General features: G+C 34.3%; 1 protein-coding gene across 1 annotated transcript in view; it reads left to right on the top strand.

The window, feature by feature from the left end:
* Brwd3 (bromodomain and WD repeat domain containing 3) overlaps positions 1-16,603 on the top strand; it is a gene marked incomplete at its 5' end in the record, with an annotated part of 95,991 nt that extends 79,388 nt beyond the window's left edge. The window contains 5 exons of the mRNA XM_031372147.1: positions 886-1,038; positions 3,096-3,265; positions 3,601-3,698; positions 4,610-4,768; positions 8,671-16,603. Of these exons, the coding sequence (XP_031228007.1) occupies positions 886-1,038; positions 3,096-3,265; positions 3,601-3,698; positions 4,610-4,768; positions 8,671-9,425 (1,335 nt within the window). The remainder of the gene's footprint in view (positions 1-885; positions 1,039-3,095; positions 3,266-3,600; positions 3,699-4,609; positions 4,769-8,670) is intronic.
* Positions 16,604-17,358: the final 755 nt, after the last annotated feature.

Raw genomic sequence — 17,358 nt, 5'->3', positions numbered from 1 at the left:
AAAAAACAGCTTAAAAAAAAAAAAGAAATTGTGTTTTTTCATACTTTGGAAAACTTGGAAAACTTTTTCTCTTCATTATAATAACTGTTCTCTGCCACTTTTGGTACTTCGCTATCGTTCCAGAGAAAATGTAATGGTTTTACTTCTTAATGATTCTAAGTAGCATGAGTGGCTGAATACATACTATGGATTTTACTCAAATTCATGTAATCAAGGTAGTAATGTATATGTCTGCTTCAGTATTATCCTATATGATAGCTCTAGACTTGAAGGATTTAAGTTAAAATGGATTTTTTTCACTTAATTAAAATCAAACTAAATTCTGAATCAGTGAGACTGAAGACTTTAGATGAAATAAAAATTCAAAAAAATAAAATCAAAAAAGAAGCCAAATGTAATGGTACATCAGTATAACCCTAGTATCTGAGAGGCCAAGGTGGGAGAGCCATACGTTTAAAGCCAGCTTCGGCTGAATATAGAGACCAAGAAGCGGGGCAGGGGGCACAAGCATGACCAGATAACTTTGACTTCAACTAATGACAACAGACGTGAAATGTCATAACTCAGAATCTTGGAAATATGTAGGTAATTTGTAGAGTGGAGTTATGTACTTGTACATGAATAGTCTCATCATCTGTCATTAGATAGCTTGGCAAGGTATCAAATCACTTCAAGCCAATGACTTTGACTTTTTTAACCCTTTAAACTCATATTTTCAGAAACACCCAAAGGAATTGGTTTGAGAGTGAGAATAAATTGATAGACATAAAGGTAGCATTTGTGTAAGAATAACTTGCATCAGTGGGTAATGTCATTCTCCATGCTTTTTTATTTAGAATTGTTTTGCGATTTGAGTATTTAAATGTTACACATTATCATTTGTAGGATTATCAAGATGCTATAGACACACCTATGGACTTCAGCACTGTGAAAGAAACTTTGGAATCAGGAAATTATGATAGTCCTCTGGAATTTTATAAAGATGTTCGCCAAATATTCAGCAACTCCAAAGCTTATACTTCTAATAAAAAGTCAAGGGTATGAAATATTAAATGGGCAGTTATACATATACATATCAGGCAGTTTTCCTTCCACAGTTTTTAAGATCTGTAAACCAATATATTCTACTATTTGACACAGTTACTGAAGTTTGATTCTCAGTATCTTTTCTGAATTTTGAATTTTTTTCAAGGCATATATAAATATGCTTTGAGAGTAATCATTCTGAAATTAAGCAGCTTTTTCTTTCTCTTCTAACTCTTCTTTATTCTTTAATTATAATTACATTTTTCAGAGAAAAGACAAAGAACATTAATGATTTACATACTAAATTCCCCTGTAAATGAATTGATAAGAGTAAAGGTAGTTGACAATATTACTTTATATGAAATCTTTTAATTAGCTCTTAATGTGGATATTCCCATTACTATCAACTAATTAACCCTATTGGCAAGGTCCACCTTTTCTGTACTTATATAAAATATTTCCCTATGTATTATCAAAACTGAAAATATCCTGAGAACAAGAAATAGTTATAGAAATATTTTCTTTGGGGGTCACTAGTATCTAACTATAAGACTAGTTATATGATAGGTATATATTTACTTGCTTCAGCTTCTTTATATATAGTAAGTTTTCACTAATTTCTCTAGGCATAATTTTTGGTTTTCTTCCTTTCATTGTAGTATTTATTTGCTTTTTCCCCTTTCATCATAATTTTTAAAATAATACAGTCTCTGTAGAAAGTTTAAAAATATAGAAAATATTTTTAAAAATCTCAAACTTTATCACATTTTTATTTATAGTTAATATTTAATGTGCTTAATTCTAGGATGATATATATTAATGTAATATTCATATACTTTTACAACACTGGATTTTGCATTTCAAGTCTTGTTATATATGTATTATGACTTAAAATAAATTTTACTAATTATTTGAGTGTTTCATACACTATATTTTGAACATATTCACTTAGTACCCTGTCAAACCCCTCATTCCTTTCCATCCAGCTTTGCAATACCTTTTTAAAAAAAAAAAAACTCATTCCTCATCAAGCCAATTTGTGTTGTCCAGATAGTCTTTTGATTAGGGCCTGTTCTGTTATGCGGTCAGCCTACCAGGGGTTCCATCACTTAGAGCAAAACAAAACACCCCTGACTTTCATGCTCTTACAAGCCATTAAATACTATAGCTCCTCAGCAACTGGTAGGATTGCATATCAACCTTCCTGTCTTCTCTGCTGGGATTTCTTTCTGTCTGGAACTTGTGTAAGTCTTATTATGCATGCTTTCACATTCTCTCGGTCCCTATGAGCGTCTGTCCTGCTCTTTCAAAACGAGGTTTCTTTGAACTCATCCACCACCTCTGACTCTCAAAATCTTTCTCCCCTCTCTTCCTTGGAGATTCCTGAGCCTTGAAAAGGCTGATTGTGACTGAGCACTTTTATGCTCTTTTTTTTTTCTTTCTGCAAATTGATCAACTGGAGGGTCTCACATTAAGTGTCAAGGGAAAAGTTTCTCTAGGGCTTGGTAGATGCTCTAGTCTGTATTAGGATTGTTTAACATAAGATATTTGAAATTTTCCTTTATCTGATCATTTCGTAGTTTATTAGGGGGGGCTTGTCTTCTTTTTTACAAATATCTTATTGCTAGAAAATTGGATTTTTTAAAGAAATAAGTTTTCACTCTATATAAAAAACGACTGTTGGTAATGTCTTTAATATCCTTGAGTGTGTCTTCATGTATGTACAGTCTCTTGATGGTTCCTTACATCAGATTACCAGCAACAAAATTATTAGCCAAAGGATAGCTGAATCTTTAAAGTTTTATTTAATAAAGAATATTGTTTCAGTAAAATTTCCTGTTATATGAGGATTTGTTCCTATCTTTCACAGAACTAAATATTATCTTTTAAAGCTTTTACTTATTTTTTAATGAAAATGACATCTTAATTCTTCAAGAATTTTCAAGTAGGTAGTATGTGTTTTATACATCTGGAAAGATGATGTTCATTTTGTTCCAGATATGCTCATACTTTTCTTAAAACTATAAAGTAATTGCTAAAGCAAAGCTGTCCTTTCCAAACCTTTCCAGATCTATAGCATGACGCTGAGATTGTCTGCCTTATTTGAAAATCATATCAAAAATATCATCTCGGAATATAAGTCAGCAATCCAGAGCCAGAAGAGGAGAAGACCACCACGGTACAGAAAGCGCCTGAGAAGCAGCAGCAGCAGCTCGTTATCTAGCAGCAGAGCTCCCAGGTAGAGCATGTCCATGCCTGTCACCTCATTTGGGAAAGTTCATGAATAAGTTCCAGAAGCCTCAAGAGATTCAAGAACTCTTGTTCTTATATAAAGATGGAGTTTGTAACCTAAGCTATTATCTATGTGGATTCTCCTATACCTTTAAATGTTTATTTTTCATTTTTATTTTTTCATCCTCTTAGTTATTGAAGTTTAACTTTGTCAGATCATCAATTTTAGACATTTCACGTGATTTTAGGTAGTTTCATTTTTGATCACCTTAAGAATTTTGTGTCATATTATTTATTATTACTAAATTACTAACCAAAAGATGGTCATATTTTTTTTTTCAGTCCAAAAGGGAAACAGAAGCAAATGAAGTTACAGCCTAAAAATGACCAGAATACCTCAGTGGCTTATGCCAGGACTAGCTCTCCTTTTTCTTCTCCTGGTAAATATATCTTTGCTTTTTGTCTTCTATAGTTTGATGCTTATTCAAGGATACAGAAGTGGCACCACTAGAAAAAATGCAAAGAGCAATCAATTTGGATTAAAAAATGTATTTTTAATCATTTGACTTGCTGTTTATATGGCCTTCCAGTAAAACATTATGTCAAGTGATTTGGTTTCTTTGTTTGACTAGCTAATTTGGAAAATCACTTCTAAGACATTTATTTTGCACTTATAAGTGTTTTGCCTACTTGTATTTTGTATTCCATATGTGTGCATGGTACCCGCAGAGTCCAGAAGTGGGTATCAAGTGCCCTAGAACTAGAATTACAGGTGGTTGAAAGCTGCCATGTGGGTACTGGGAATCCAAGTTGGAATCTCTAGAAAAGCAGCCAATGTTCTTAAATGAGCCATCTCTAACCCCTGACTAGATGAATTTTGATATCCCTTTGAAAGAAACGTTTCTTTGTTTTTGTTTTTAACAGTTTGTATTTGAAAGTTTAGTGATGATAAACTATTTGTTCTCTTGTTGACAAATATTAATTTTTACTTTGGGGTAGGTTTTAAAGTCTTGCTAAATATAGCCAAGGTGGATCTTTTTTTTTTTCCTCTTTTTTTTCTCTTTCTTTCTTTTTTTCTTTTTTATTTCGAGACAGGGTTTCTCTGTATAGTCCTGGCTGTCCTGGACCTCACTCTGTAGACCAGGTTAGCCTCAAACTCAGAAATCCGCCTGCCTCTGCCTCCCAAGTGCTGGGATTAAAGGCATGCGCCACCACTGTGCCAAGGTGGATCTTAAACTCAGTGTCCTACCAGTTGTCAAGCAACTTTGAATTTTATAACACAGCAGCCCATATTAACTTTCCTGGGAAACAAATGAAATTTTGTTAACGTTACAATCTCTTAAAATGTAAGTTTCAGATGCTGCTGAAGGTGTTTCACTGTATCTCCTTGATGATGAAGGGGATGGGCCTTTTTCTCCATCAAGTTTCAGTGGATATAGTAGAAGTGGAAATAGCCATGACCCAGGGAAAGCCAAATCATTTCGTAATAGAGTTTTACCAGCTAAACAAGGTAGGAAATTGAATATGAGAGAGGTAACATATTCTCTATTTTCTTATGATGGATAATGAGTCATAAGCTGGTATATTAGAGTAGTACAATTAATATATCCAAGCACTTAGTAAGAATTACAGTATGGTCAAGTTTAAGTCAAAGGGAGTTTTAGAACTACAGTTAGGGACAGATGTATAGTAACTACTTTAAAAGAAAAATGGAATAAATAGGAGAAAAAAATGAAATGGAGAATCCATCTCCCAAGGGCATAAAACCTAGACTTTCAACGCATTTAGGATTTAGGATTTTTCATATATTAAACCAAGTCAATAAAAAATAAAAAAGACTCAGAAGTCCTATTTTTAAAGGTCTTATTCTTGCAAGCTGTTCCAATAACTTTTTATTTGAGGAAAAAAATATGGCGCTTACAAAAATCTTTTCAGAAGCTATTATACGGAGTCCTGTACACATCCTGAGCATGCTCAAAGAAAGTTCTATGTTCAACTATTTGAAGTTTATAAAAAGTACTTAATTTGCTTTTACAAGTATGTTACTAGATTATTATTTTAACTTCATACATATATAAAACCATATATATAACTGGATATTAATTTTCATATGCAATGCCTTATAACCACCAAATTACTTTATAGACTTTATAAATATATTGCCAGTTATATGAAAAATATTAAAGCATGTTATAGTTGATCTGAGCTGAAAGACTGACAAGCAGTTGAAACATAGTACTTTAAAATGTGCTTTTATGTTTCCCATTTTGTAATTTTTTTTTCTGATTCTATTGCATTGTACATACTTATGCCACAGATCCTTCATAGGAAAATCTTATAGACAGAGTAGCCTGTATTTCCTCTCTCTTTTATACAGGATTCCTTTGTCCTTTATACCCTACCTGTTGCCCCAGCCACTCTCCAAAAAGCTCTTCTTGCTCAAATCGCCAGTAATATGGACTCTTACTTTCTATATGCTCCTTTTCTTAGTACTTAAGACACCGGACACTGTTTACTCCTCTATTAGCTATTTACTGGCTCGTAGCCTCTACTGATATTCCTATAGAGTTCTTTTGCTTTGCTTTGCTTTGCTTGTTCTGAATTTTGTTTTTCAGAGTTTTCTCCTGTTTAGCTCACTTGATGTTTTTGGTTCCTGCAAATAAACAACTCTAATGATAATCTTTTGACTAAGCCAGTCATCATATTTAAGGCAGAGTCTCACTGTGTAGTTCTTAGGCTAGAACTCACTCTGTAGACTAGGTTAGCCACAAACTCAAGAGACCTGACTGTCTCTGTCTCCTGAGTGGTGGAGTTAAAAGAGTATGCTCCCATTCCCTGCTTAAACCATTCTTCCTGATATATCAACCCAAGCATCTATTCATTCTACCAGCAGTTCCAGATGCTTCTTAAAAGTACATTGCATCCATGTTCAATATCTTTGTATCTTTAAACTCATCATTTTCATTCAGCTTCAGTCTCTTATTTTTAAAGGTATGATATCACTGTGTAGTCTAAGCTTACCTCAGTTTTTTTTTAATCTTCCTGACTTAACGCCCAGAATACTGAAGTTCAAGGCAGTATACCACCTTGTAAATTAGCACTCAAGAATTTGTTACTCTCTGTTTATCTCTCACATCCACAGAGTTGTGAAGTCTTGTTAATTCTATAGTTCTTTTAAATTTTTCGTTTGTGATTCTGTGCATATGTTTGTGTCTATCAGTGAGTTTGTGTGTGTTAATGCAGGGCCCACACATAAGACAGTATCAGTTTCCCTGGAACTGGACATAGAGGCAGTTTTGAGTTGCCCATCTGAGTGTTGAGAACTGAGCTCTGCAAGAACAGCAGGCCCTCTTGACCATCCTTGTAGTCTCTTTATAACTCTTTAAGACTGCTGGAATATCTTATCTCCTGCTATTTTGTAATACCAACTTAGTCTGTAGCTGAGTGTCTTAGTCACTTCTGACAGCCATAATAAGACACTAGGGTGAGCAGTTTAAGACTTTATTTCCCCACAGTTCTGGAGTCGCCAAGTCCAGGGAGTTAAAGTGGACAGAGATTACTATCTGAAAAGACCTTTATTTTCCTCAGGCTTAGAAAATACCACATTTAAGTTGTGTCCCTTAAGGTCATATGTCTGACTTTATATTTCTCTGTCATGCTGTGTCTGGCCCCTCCACTTTGGGGTGATAACAGTATGTGTCTATATATTGTATAGAAGTTAGTATGTATACCTGTGTGTCTGTGTGTGCATGTAGGATGGAGAGATAGAGACTTAGAAACTTTCAATTTTCTTTCTTTTTATCTTATATTTTAGACCTCAATTGACCTTCTTTACTTTATACAAGGCTCCAGTCTCCACATGCACTTTGGGAGTTAGGCCCTCAACATAAGAATTTTGAAGGCACATAGTTCAGTCCAAACAAACCCCCAACTTAGTAAATTAATGTTGTACTTATACTCACCAGTCTTCTCTCCTTCTGTTTTCCTCTGTTTTCTTCCTGTCTCACTAGCTATTTTTTTTCCTTTTTATTATTTAGATATTTTTCTATTACAACTGCTGCTTTGTCTTTATCTGTAAATGTTAAATAAGCTAATGTAGCTTGCTTTCCTCATCTATTTTCTTGCCCTTTATTTGCTCTCCCTGGACTGAAAATTCACAGCATTCTCTCTCTAGCACCATAATCTTATGAGATCCCAGCTTATATACCTATATGATGTTTTCATCTTTTTAGGGTGTGCTTATATATGTACATATGCAAGTGTATATCAGGAGCTGAACTCAGTCTGATGCATGCTAGTATTACCATTGAGCTACCCTCTTAACTTCTGATCCTTCATTCCTCCCTCCCTCCCTTCCCTCCCTCTTTCCTTCCTTCCTGTCTGTCTTTCTTTCTTTTTTCTTTCCTTCCTTCCTTCCTTCCTTCCTTGCTTCCTTCCTTCCTTCCTTCCTTCCTTCCTTCTTTCTTTCTTTCTTTCTTTCTTTCTTTCTTGGCACCTAAAACTAGAAAACGTGACTTTTTCTCTGGGCACTGCCCAAACTTTTGCATCTTCAGTGCTTCCCAACTTAGCAAATACTTCTACCCATTACCCAGTTTCTTACACTAAGAAACCTAGGACATTATACTATGTTTTGTTCTTCGTGTTTGACATCAACCATTCTCAAGAGATCCCATTGGTTCTACCTTTGAAATGAAGGATTTATTCTGGTTGGGCTTCTAGGATGAGATCTTCTCATCATCTCATTGTGTCTTACCTAGACTACTAACTTCAGAGTTCTTTTAGCTAATCCGCACTTCTATTTAACTACCTCCTACAATCTGTCCTCTGTATAACAGCAAGAACATTTTTTAATGTAAATCAGATGTTGTCTTTCTGTAGTCACTTCATTAATAGCTTCTTTAAATGTTCCATCATATCTAAATAGTACCCCCTAGACACAACCGTCCTTAGTACTCATCTCTACTTAATGTTGCGTTTATTTAGTCACATTGTCCTCAGTAGTGTGAACTGTAATAGCAAGTACTTTCTCATTCATCATCATGTTCCAACCTCCTTCTAATGCCTGCTCCATACTAGTTAATGCAAAGTATTTGTTAAGTGAATGAATGAATGAAACTTGTAATTTATGTTTCCTTATAATTCTAAAGTTTAATGCTAAAATTTCTGCCTAGATAACCGCACAGTCCTTCAGTATCTTTTTAGTTAAATCCAAAAGAAGCACTGGGACAAGAATCAAACATTAATATCTTTCATCCCAAATAGATCTAAGCATCTTTTCTAATACCTTCAATGTATCTTTCCAATCAGCTTTTGGGCACCAGATAGTTTTAATACATGTTTTTGATTTTTAATCTCAATGACTATCTTACAATGTCAAGACCTGATTTGTATAAATCATTCATTTTGCTTTAGATCACTCCCTTGATGGGCCTCTTACAAGTGTTGATGGCAGAGAGCAGCGAACAGGAGCCAAAAGAAAACTACTCAGTGCTTCAGAAGAAGATGAAAGCATGGGAGGAGAAGAAAAAGAAATGAAAGAAACAAAGGAAAAAGCACATTTATCCTCCTCCGAGAGTGGAGAATTAGGCTCCAGTTTAAGTTCAGAAAGTACCTCTGGCTCTGACTCTGACTCTGAATCCACTTCCAGAACAGATCAAGATTATGTTGATGGAGACCATGACTATAGCAAATTCATACAAACCAGACCTAAAAGAAAACTCAGAAAACAGCACGCCAATGGAAAAAGAAACTGGAAGACGAGAGGCACAGGAGGAAGAGGCAGATGGGGAAGATGGGGTAGATGGAGCCGAGGAGGCAGAGGAAGAGGTGGCAGGGGCCGAGGGGGTCGAGGGAGAGGTGGAGGTGGGGGCAGAGGGAGAGGTCGAGGGAGGGGAGGAAGAGGTGCCTCTAGAGGATCGAGCCGAGCCAAACGAGCAAGAGTTGCAGATGATGAATTTGATACGATGTTTTCAGGACGTTTCAGTAGACTTCCACGGATTAAAACAAGAAACCAAGGCAGGAGAACTGTTTTATACAATGATGATTCAGATAATGACAACTTTGTGTCCACTGAGGATCCTCTGAATCTTGGTACATCCAGATCAGGCAGAGTACGTAAAATGACCGAAAAAGCCAGGGTTAGCCATCTCATGGGATGGAATTATTAACAGTTAAAGATTTTAAAATAATTTTTAAAAATAGAATCACTGGCCTTCTACTGCAGGGAATTTATCAGAAAATCTACAAAGCAAGTTGTGTGGGGATTTCTGCTTCCTTTCACATTGGTGCTTTTCCATTATGCCAGTATACATGTTTGTTTCAAGACTTTTAATCTCCACACTTCATTTGTTCAAACAAGCCTTACTCATTAGGCCTTAAATTAAAACAAATTCTGCCCACACATATACGTGTGTGCACATACACATGCACGGACATGCGCTCTCTCGCACATACAGATACACAACATACACACACACACACAGACACAAACACACACACACACCACAGACACACTACAGATTTACTACATTAAAGGAGCATTCTGCTTCTTAAGAGTAGCATGACATTTTTATCTCAATAAGATATCCCTCTTTGCTTTTGTATCACAGAAGTATAGCACCTTCTTACAGAGTTTTATATAGTTTGTGTTTGCCATTTTGATTCCTATACCCAGTAATAATAACTTTTGCACAATACACCAATCCTAAAGGCAGCTATTAAATGTTTACAGTTTCTATATTGTAAGAACGATCTGGATTATTTTACTCTTCCCAGGCCAAACTTTCACGAACTGTACTGAACTGAAGTATATATTTATACTGCAGTTTTGGGGTGGGGTGGGGGGTATCTTGATATGCTTTTCATTGATTTGCTTAATTCACGTTTAAGGTGAGAAAGGGTTGGTGCCTTGTAAATATGTAGCAAATCATTGTGGTGTGTCCTGATGTGTGCATTAACTTTATTAAAAGAGAATACTTGAGGTATCGATCTAGACAAGGTGCCAAATGCAAAAGTTTCTTGCATCCATTTTTCTTTTCCTGTTATATTTTATTGCATTAATAGAACTTGTGTAGCTTAAACGTAACTTAAACATTTGAAAAAAAAATCCTCATCCACAAAGAATAACTTCTTTGAACAGTAGCTCAGCTACCTCTGTTAACTACAACTACTGGAAATGCTAAGGAAAATAGATGCTGTTACTCATTTTTAAGGAGAGATAGAACAAGCTTGGTAGGGATGAATACTCCTAAGTTATAAGCTGAGAATTTTCAGTAATCATATTGGCTCTCAAATTAATAGTTGTAATAAACCAGATTTCCTAAGTGTTATATACTCTAGGCTTTTGTAGAACATGTTTGTGTAAGTAGACTTGCTCTACTGCATAGATTTCTCTGCCACTTACTATCTAACAGCTGTGAGTTACTGGTTTTCATTTGAATCTTAAATAGTATCAAAGCACCTAACTTGAGCTGGAATATTTTGGCTCGCTAATAGTTGGAAGCAACTTTAATAGGTTCTTCTGTTCTCATTCCAAAGGGTTCTTCTGTTCTAGATTTCCAGAAAAGAGCCTCATTGCACTGCAAACAGCTATTTTGAATCGTTATTTTATAGTTGAAAAACAAAAACAAAAAAAACTTTAAAATCATGTATGGTCTTGTTTACAGCAATAGAGTGCACGTGGTTCCACAAGCGAGCTTCAGTCCCAAGATCAATTTTATTCCTCAAATTTGAGATAGCAGATGTGCTACTTTGTTACATAAATTCTCAAAGTAGGAGGGGGAATAATAATTGATCTCTGCTTTTGTAACAGCAGTTTTGTTACACTTAGATCAGACAGACTTGTGTGATAAAACATTTTCTTAATGTATGCCTGGTAGTCCAGGATATTTCTTAAGCTGACGTTGTTTGTCTCATGCTTTTAATCATTTCATGCATCTGAAAATCTGTTAAGTGCAGAGGAAGGAGTACACACATAACTTTGCTTTTTGGTGGGGTTGGGGGCTTTATTGAACTAATACCCTTAAGCAATTTTCACTTGCAGTAGAAATGATGTTCAGGCTTTAAGAAAATATAATGAACTGTTAATGGCACTAATGTCTGTTGCTAGAGAGCAGACCAAGCTGATATTTTTGTTGTTTTTTTTTCACTATACCAAAACTATTTCTGGTTATAAACTCAACTGCCATTTTAGCCATAGTATAGATTCAAAATGTTCCCATTTGAGAGTCTACATTTAATTTTTTATTAAAATATACTATTTCAGTTATTCATCTCTTGGGCATTTAGACTAAATTGTGCCTGTGTTTTCCCGGAGTCAGTAACACTTTGTCCTACAACAATCAACATACTATAGTTGCTTAAAATTCCTGGATATACCCAAATGTATATCATGTGTACCATGTTAGTATGAAATTTTTATTGACATTCTTCTATGAAGAGCTGACTCTTGAAATGTAGAAGAATTGTCATTTGTGTGATATTAGCAGTCTGGAGCTTTATTTATAATTTATTTTGAAAAATAAAAATGCCACATTTATTCCCCAAATGTCAAGATTTTCTAGGCTTACATAATTAGAATAATAAGGCTAAAGACATTTTAAAACATATTTTATATGTAGTGAAATACTGTGAAATACTAGTGAACAGCATTTTGCTGAGCTGTTGATTTCAGTCATTAGAATTTAAAGAGTTAGTCACCAGGGTATGGTAGGTGAGCATAGTTATCATTTATTATAAATCAAACAGATACTTTTCTGTTTGCATGCAAATTATTTTCCTAAGTGTGAAAATAAAAGTCTGGGAAATAATATTTTTACTTTTTTAATCTGGACTTCCCCTTCCCCCAATTTATATTTTAGGTTTTTAAATACCACTTCCTACAAATGTGTCATAATTTGTATCATATTGAATACTTTATCATTTCAGTTTTCTAGAGATCTTTTAAACCTAAATAAGATCTGGGTTCAGCCATAGCAAAGAATGTAAGGAATGAGTTAAGAATTCTGCAAATGAAGACCACTGTTCTACTTAGGCCCATGAGAGCATACACATGTATAAGTTTAATCCTATGCTATATCTGAATAGTCAGTAAGCTATAATAGTTCTCATGAATGCTAATGTTCAGATTCCAAGCTTTATGACCTTAGCATGTGTATATGTTTATAAAATTGAATCATGTGTTTCTTCTCTGGCTTGCTGTATGTATTTCAGCTAGCAATAGGATGCTGTCCAAAACATGCACAAACCCACTAGCCTAATGACTAAATTTGTTTTTGTAAAAGTCTTTGTGTACTTGTATGTATGTAGCTTTCTTCTAGTTTGACATACCTTATCCCAGACATTAAAAAGAGAGACTATTTTCTATAGAGGACATTGTCTACCAATTATTTGCCTCTTTAGAGCTCAGCCTGTGCATTTATTAATGCTTAATCATCCATGTCATTATGTCTTCTTTATGACAGTTCTGGTTTTGTCATGTAAGTGTGTCCCTCTTTTAATTTAATTTGGTCTTTCATTTGTTTGTATTTTCTCTTCTCCCCCCCCCAGAAATCAGGCTTATTCTAGAAATTATTTCTATGGTGCTTTGTTTCCCCCAGAGGCAATGGAACTGAGTAAAATTCCTAAGTTTCCTTCTACACACTTTAGTTCTCCCACACCTAAATTAGCTTTCAGATATTGTAAATTAGAATGATTTATCTTTTGTTTTGTTTTAATCATGTAGATTGTCATCAGACAATACAATGATTAAAAGAGAAAGATGTGACTGCCACTTCTAACTTTTGAATAAAACTTTTTGGAGCATTTTTCAAAATGTGTAAGTTTGTGGTAATGATACACACCTTAGTATATGTGGAATCATCTTATGCACATTTGCCAACTGGTTCTTCTTTAAAGCTGCATTTTCATGCCCTCACAGAGGAGACTTAAAACATGTGATTTTCACTACATTTTGGTGTTCAGCCTTTTAAGCAATTACAATAACATTTGAAAATCTGAAATTAATAGTTCTGGGGGAATGAAAAGGACTTTTGATATTTAAAGTCCTTTATTTTAAATGCTAACCACATTCACCAACATCTTAGTGGCATGCAAGGCTTTGTGAATGCTACTGAAAATATTATAAGATCATTTTTTAAAATTCATAGTGAAATATTTACATGCTGTTTTCTCTTTACATCTCTTAACACCCAAATATTAATTTACCACATTTACAAAGTTTGGGTTAAAATCCAATTAAAGTGAAATGTTTTTATGGTGCTGTATTTTATGGAACATGGAGAGCACTCAGGTTTCTTGATATTTATTTCTTACTATTGTCTTATAATCCTTGAATATTTCTTTTGTTGTCTTTCCTCTCGGGCTCCCTCTTATACCTACTTCTTTTTCACAATGAAGACTGTACTTAACATAGTATACTTCAATCAGACTGGAAATTTCACATTCATTCCTGAGAGAAAAAAATAGAAAGGCCCTCCAGTTAAGGTGTGTTTATTTATATGTATGCCCATTTCTTATTCTTATACCTTTCTTAATTAAATCTAGGATATGAGACTTAGACATATAAAAGCATGGTAATTATTTTCTAAAAAAAAATTATTGATACATATTGAGATCGCCATTCATAATTTACTTTTAAAATCCCATATTGAAATATCTAGAAACCCAGTTGGAAAACGTGTCTTTGCATTTGTCACCAAATATACATTAGACAGTACTACAAATGTTGATTTTTTTTTTAAAACAATACCGTGGTGATGGCAATCAGTAATTTATTTCTCTGTTCTGTAACTTATCATCCATGTTTTTTGTAATCCTTTACACAGTATTAACAAAACTGTACTTTATGTTTGTTCTTAGTGTCCATAAATTTTAAAATGGAAAAACATTCAGTTAATAGTTGATGTGCTGTTGTGTATGGGCAGAATGTCCATTAAACTAAAATTCAGTGGGGAAGAAAGGTAAACAAAACTGGCTTGGTTTATAAAAGATGTTTTGTTTGGCAGTTGTTGGTCATTATAAGCAATTACTTTCAAGGACAAAAAATACTGGACTAAATTTGTTGCCATTCTTTATGGGATGTTTACAATAAAATTCCAAGTTGTTTGGAATCAGTTGCACTCTCGCTGCTTGATGCCTTAATTCATACTAGAGATAAATTAACAAGACGAAAGAATTAAAAGAACTACGAAGTTAACCTTTCTAACTATCCAGCTTTACAGATTGTATCATGTAATCCGTGGGTCTTCTTGTCATAAGATATTTTATTATAATCATTTTTTAATTCTTAAAAACTGAGTTGCTTCCTATGAAAGAAAAGATGTTTCCTATTCTTGCTGATATTCTTTGGATCACCTTTGGGTAATCAAAATGATGGTAACACTTTAAAATGTGGGCTGCTTGGTGCCTTAATTAGCAGCCCTAAGCTCTCATAAGTTCTTTATTCAGCAGAGCTTGAGTTGGCTAGATTTCTAATATACTTACTGTTAAATTTTAACAGCTGAGCTATGGATACCCAGTGTTTTTTTTTTTTTTTTATTTGAGGTTAAATTGCCTGTTGACTATGAATTTATTATAAATGGTGCTTTAACTTGATGTAAATCTAGGAGGGAGAGAAATGAAGTGAGCTGGGGTCTGAATGTTTTACCAGGAACACTCATCCTTGGCCTTAAATCTATACCCAAAAGTTTTCTCCCAGTGTCAAGAATTCTACTGAGTTCAAGATAAATATGCTTCCAAAAGACTGGTCTGCATCTTTTATATGTAGCTTGTCTGTTTTGTGTTTTTCGAATTGAGAAGACTCCTAGAGTAGTTCACCTCTCTTCTGGCATTGGATCAATTGAGTGAGAGCCCAATTTTCACAATACCCAGATTGAGGTCAGGGTATATTTGTGTTATTTTTGTTTAGCTGTTTGACTGCTTTAAAATAACCCTCTTTTACTATGTGAATATGTTACATTAAAAATTCTTTGTTAGAAGCCTTCCATATTTTCTTTACCTGGTAGAGTTCTTAAATAGAAAAATTAAAGAATTTTTTATGACAAAACTTTATTGAAGTATTCAGAAGATTGTTTGCCTCATTGAGAAGATCAAGGGGAAAGAGTACCCTTTGCTTTCTATATTATTTATCACTTACTTCTTAAAGCTACTTTCCAAAAATGCACAAAATAAATTGAAACTAATACGCTGAGCTTGTGAGTTAATTTTTAAATGAGATTTTTGGTGCTATATTTAAACTCATTTCCTGTCTCAAGAATTTTATATAAGTACTTATAGCATTTTTATGATGCATAATGCTGGTAGACCAAATATAACATTAAATAAAATAAATATTTTATGATGTTATTTTTCCCCCAAAATTTGGAGTGACTTTTTGAAACTTTTTAGTTACCTTTTCATTGCCATCTGTAGTACCTGACTTAATAAAATTACTTCTCACCTGCAGAATATAAACTTCTAGTAGCTAATTTTAGCAAAAGTGTTAGCATACTAATCTTTCAAGATATATTAAGGACTTTCAAAACTCTGTCATGCTATTATGCTTTCATTAATTTGTAAAATTCTACTTAATGCCTGCTCAGCGCCCTTAGAATTTCCAGTTTTATAAATGTTTGTTTCTCACAAACATTTTAAGAAATAAAAGCATTTCAAATCATTTAATACAGGCTACTAATATTGATAAGTATTTTATTCATTCTTAGTGGTGTTTTGTGGTTTATTTTTGTCCTGTTTAAATTCTAACTAGAACTTGTATGGTAGCATGTAATTTGTACTAGGAATTTTGTGTACTCTGTCAAGTACTTTGTGGAGAGAAAACTTGTCATAAGGTGTTTCTAGTTTTTTGTTTTACAGAATGTCAGTTTCAATGAAATATGCCTCCCAAATTGTGTATTAGACATTTTAACAGGAGATTTTGTTACCCTTGGGTACTGTTTATTTAAAATGTTAATAACTAAGTGCTGGTAGTTCTGGATTGTTTCCCTGTGTTAAGTTTTAATTTATAAATGAGAGCTACCCTTGTATACAAAAAAAGCATAACTGTTATTTGTTCTAGTCTGACCTCATAACATATATTATCCCTGACAGTTTTAGCTACTAAATCTTTTATCACATTATTTCTAATTGTTCAACTCAAAATTGTCAGGGACTGAATCACATTCTTGCTCTGGAGTTGTATGATGATGTTCTTCCTATATAATATTTACCAGCCGGTGTTTGTAGCCTGTATTGGACTGTACCTCCCTAGGATTGTTCATCTGTACCTTCTGTGTTTTAAGCACTGTAATTTTTAAAAGAGCTTTAGAGTTTACGAAATTTATTCTTCAAATATAGTCTTAATGACCAGAAAGACTATCTGTCGACTCTCATTTTTTTCAAATGAGAAAAATGAGTTTCAGTAAAACCAAGTCATTTGCCTAGGGACTTATAGCTAGTAAGTAAATCAAAAGGCCTTGATTCATCAAGGGCCAGCAGTGGTTACACAGGCATTTAATCCAGACACTGGAGAGAGGGCAGAAGCAGGCAGAATCTCTTGAGTCCGAGGCCAGTCTGATCTACAGAGTGAGTTCTAGGACAGCCAGAGATACACAGAGAAACCCTGTCTCGGAAAAAAAAAACCAAAACAATAAAACAAAAGACAAAACTTGATTCATCCAACATACCTACTTCTAGTGTTATTTGGTTCTGTTGCCCTCCTTCCTAACTGCTATGAAACAGAGGCTCCTAACTCATGCATATACATATCACCTAAAGAGAATTTTTTGGTTTGCTTTTGGTCTCAGTTTTAGTATATGTGCTGCCAAAGTGAGCATATGGGTCATATTTTTGATGATGTTCACTGAGCTGTGTCTCCGGGGTTCTTTCTACTTAGGAGACATTGTGGTTATAGGGTCTGATGTCATGTGCAAAGTGAGTCATGAGATCGTTACTGATATTTCTGATGCTGTGGTGTCCATGATGCCGTTCATGGATCTGATAAGAACTAATGCTTGGAGTGAATCTTCAGTCATGACACACTAAAGTGTGCTGGTCTCTTGTCTATTCCTTGGTCCCATAAAACTCCTTAGAGCAGTGCTTTCTCAACCTTCCTAATGCTGCAACCCT

The sequence above is a fragment of the Mastomys coucha genome, chromosome X, assembly GCF_008632895.1.
Source record: "Mastomys coucha isolate ucsf_1 chromosome X, UCSF_Mcou_1, whole genome shotgun sequence".
In the NCBI taxonomy this organism is placed as follows: Eukaryota; Metazoa; Chordata; class Mammalia; order Rodentia; family Muridae; genus Mastomys; species Mastomys coucha.
Note: the sequence above shows the minus strand (reverse complement) of the source record. Positions and strands in the feature narration are given on the sequence as shown.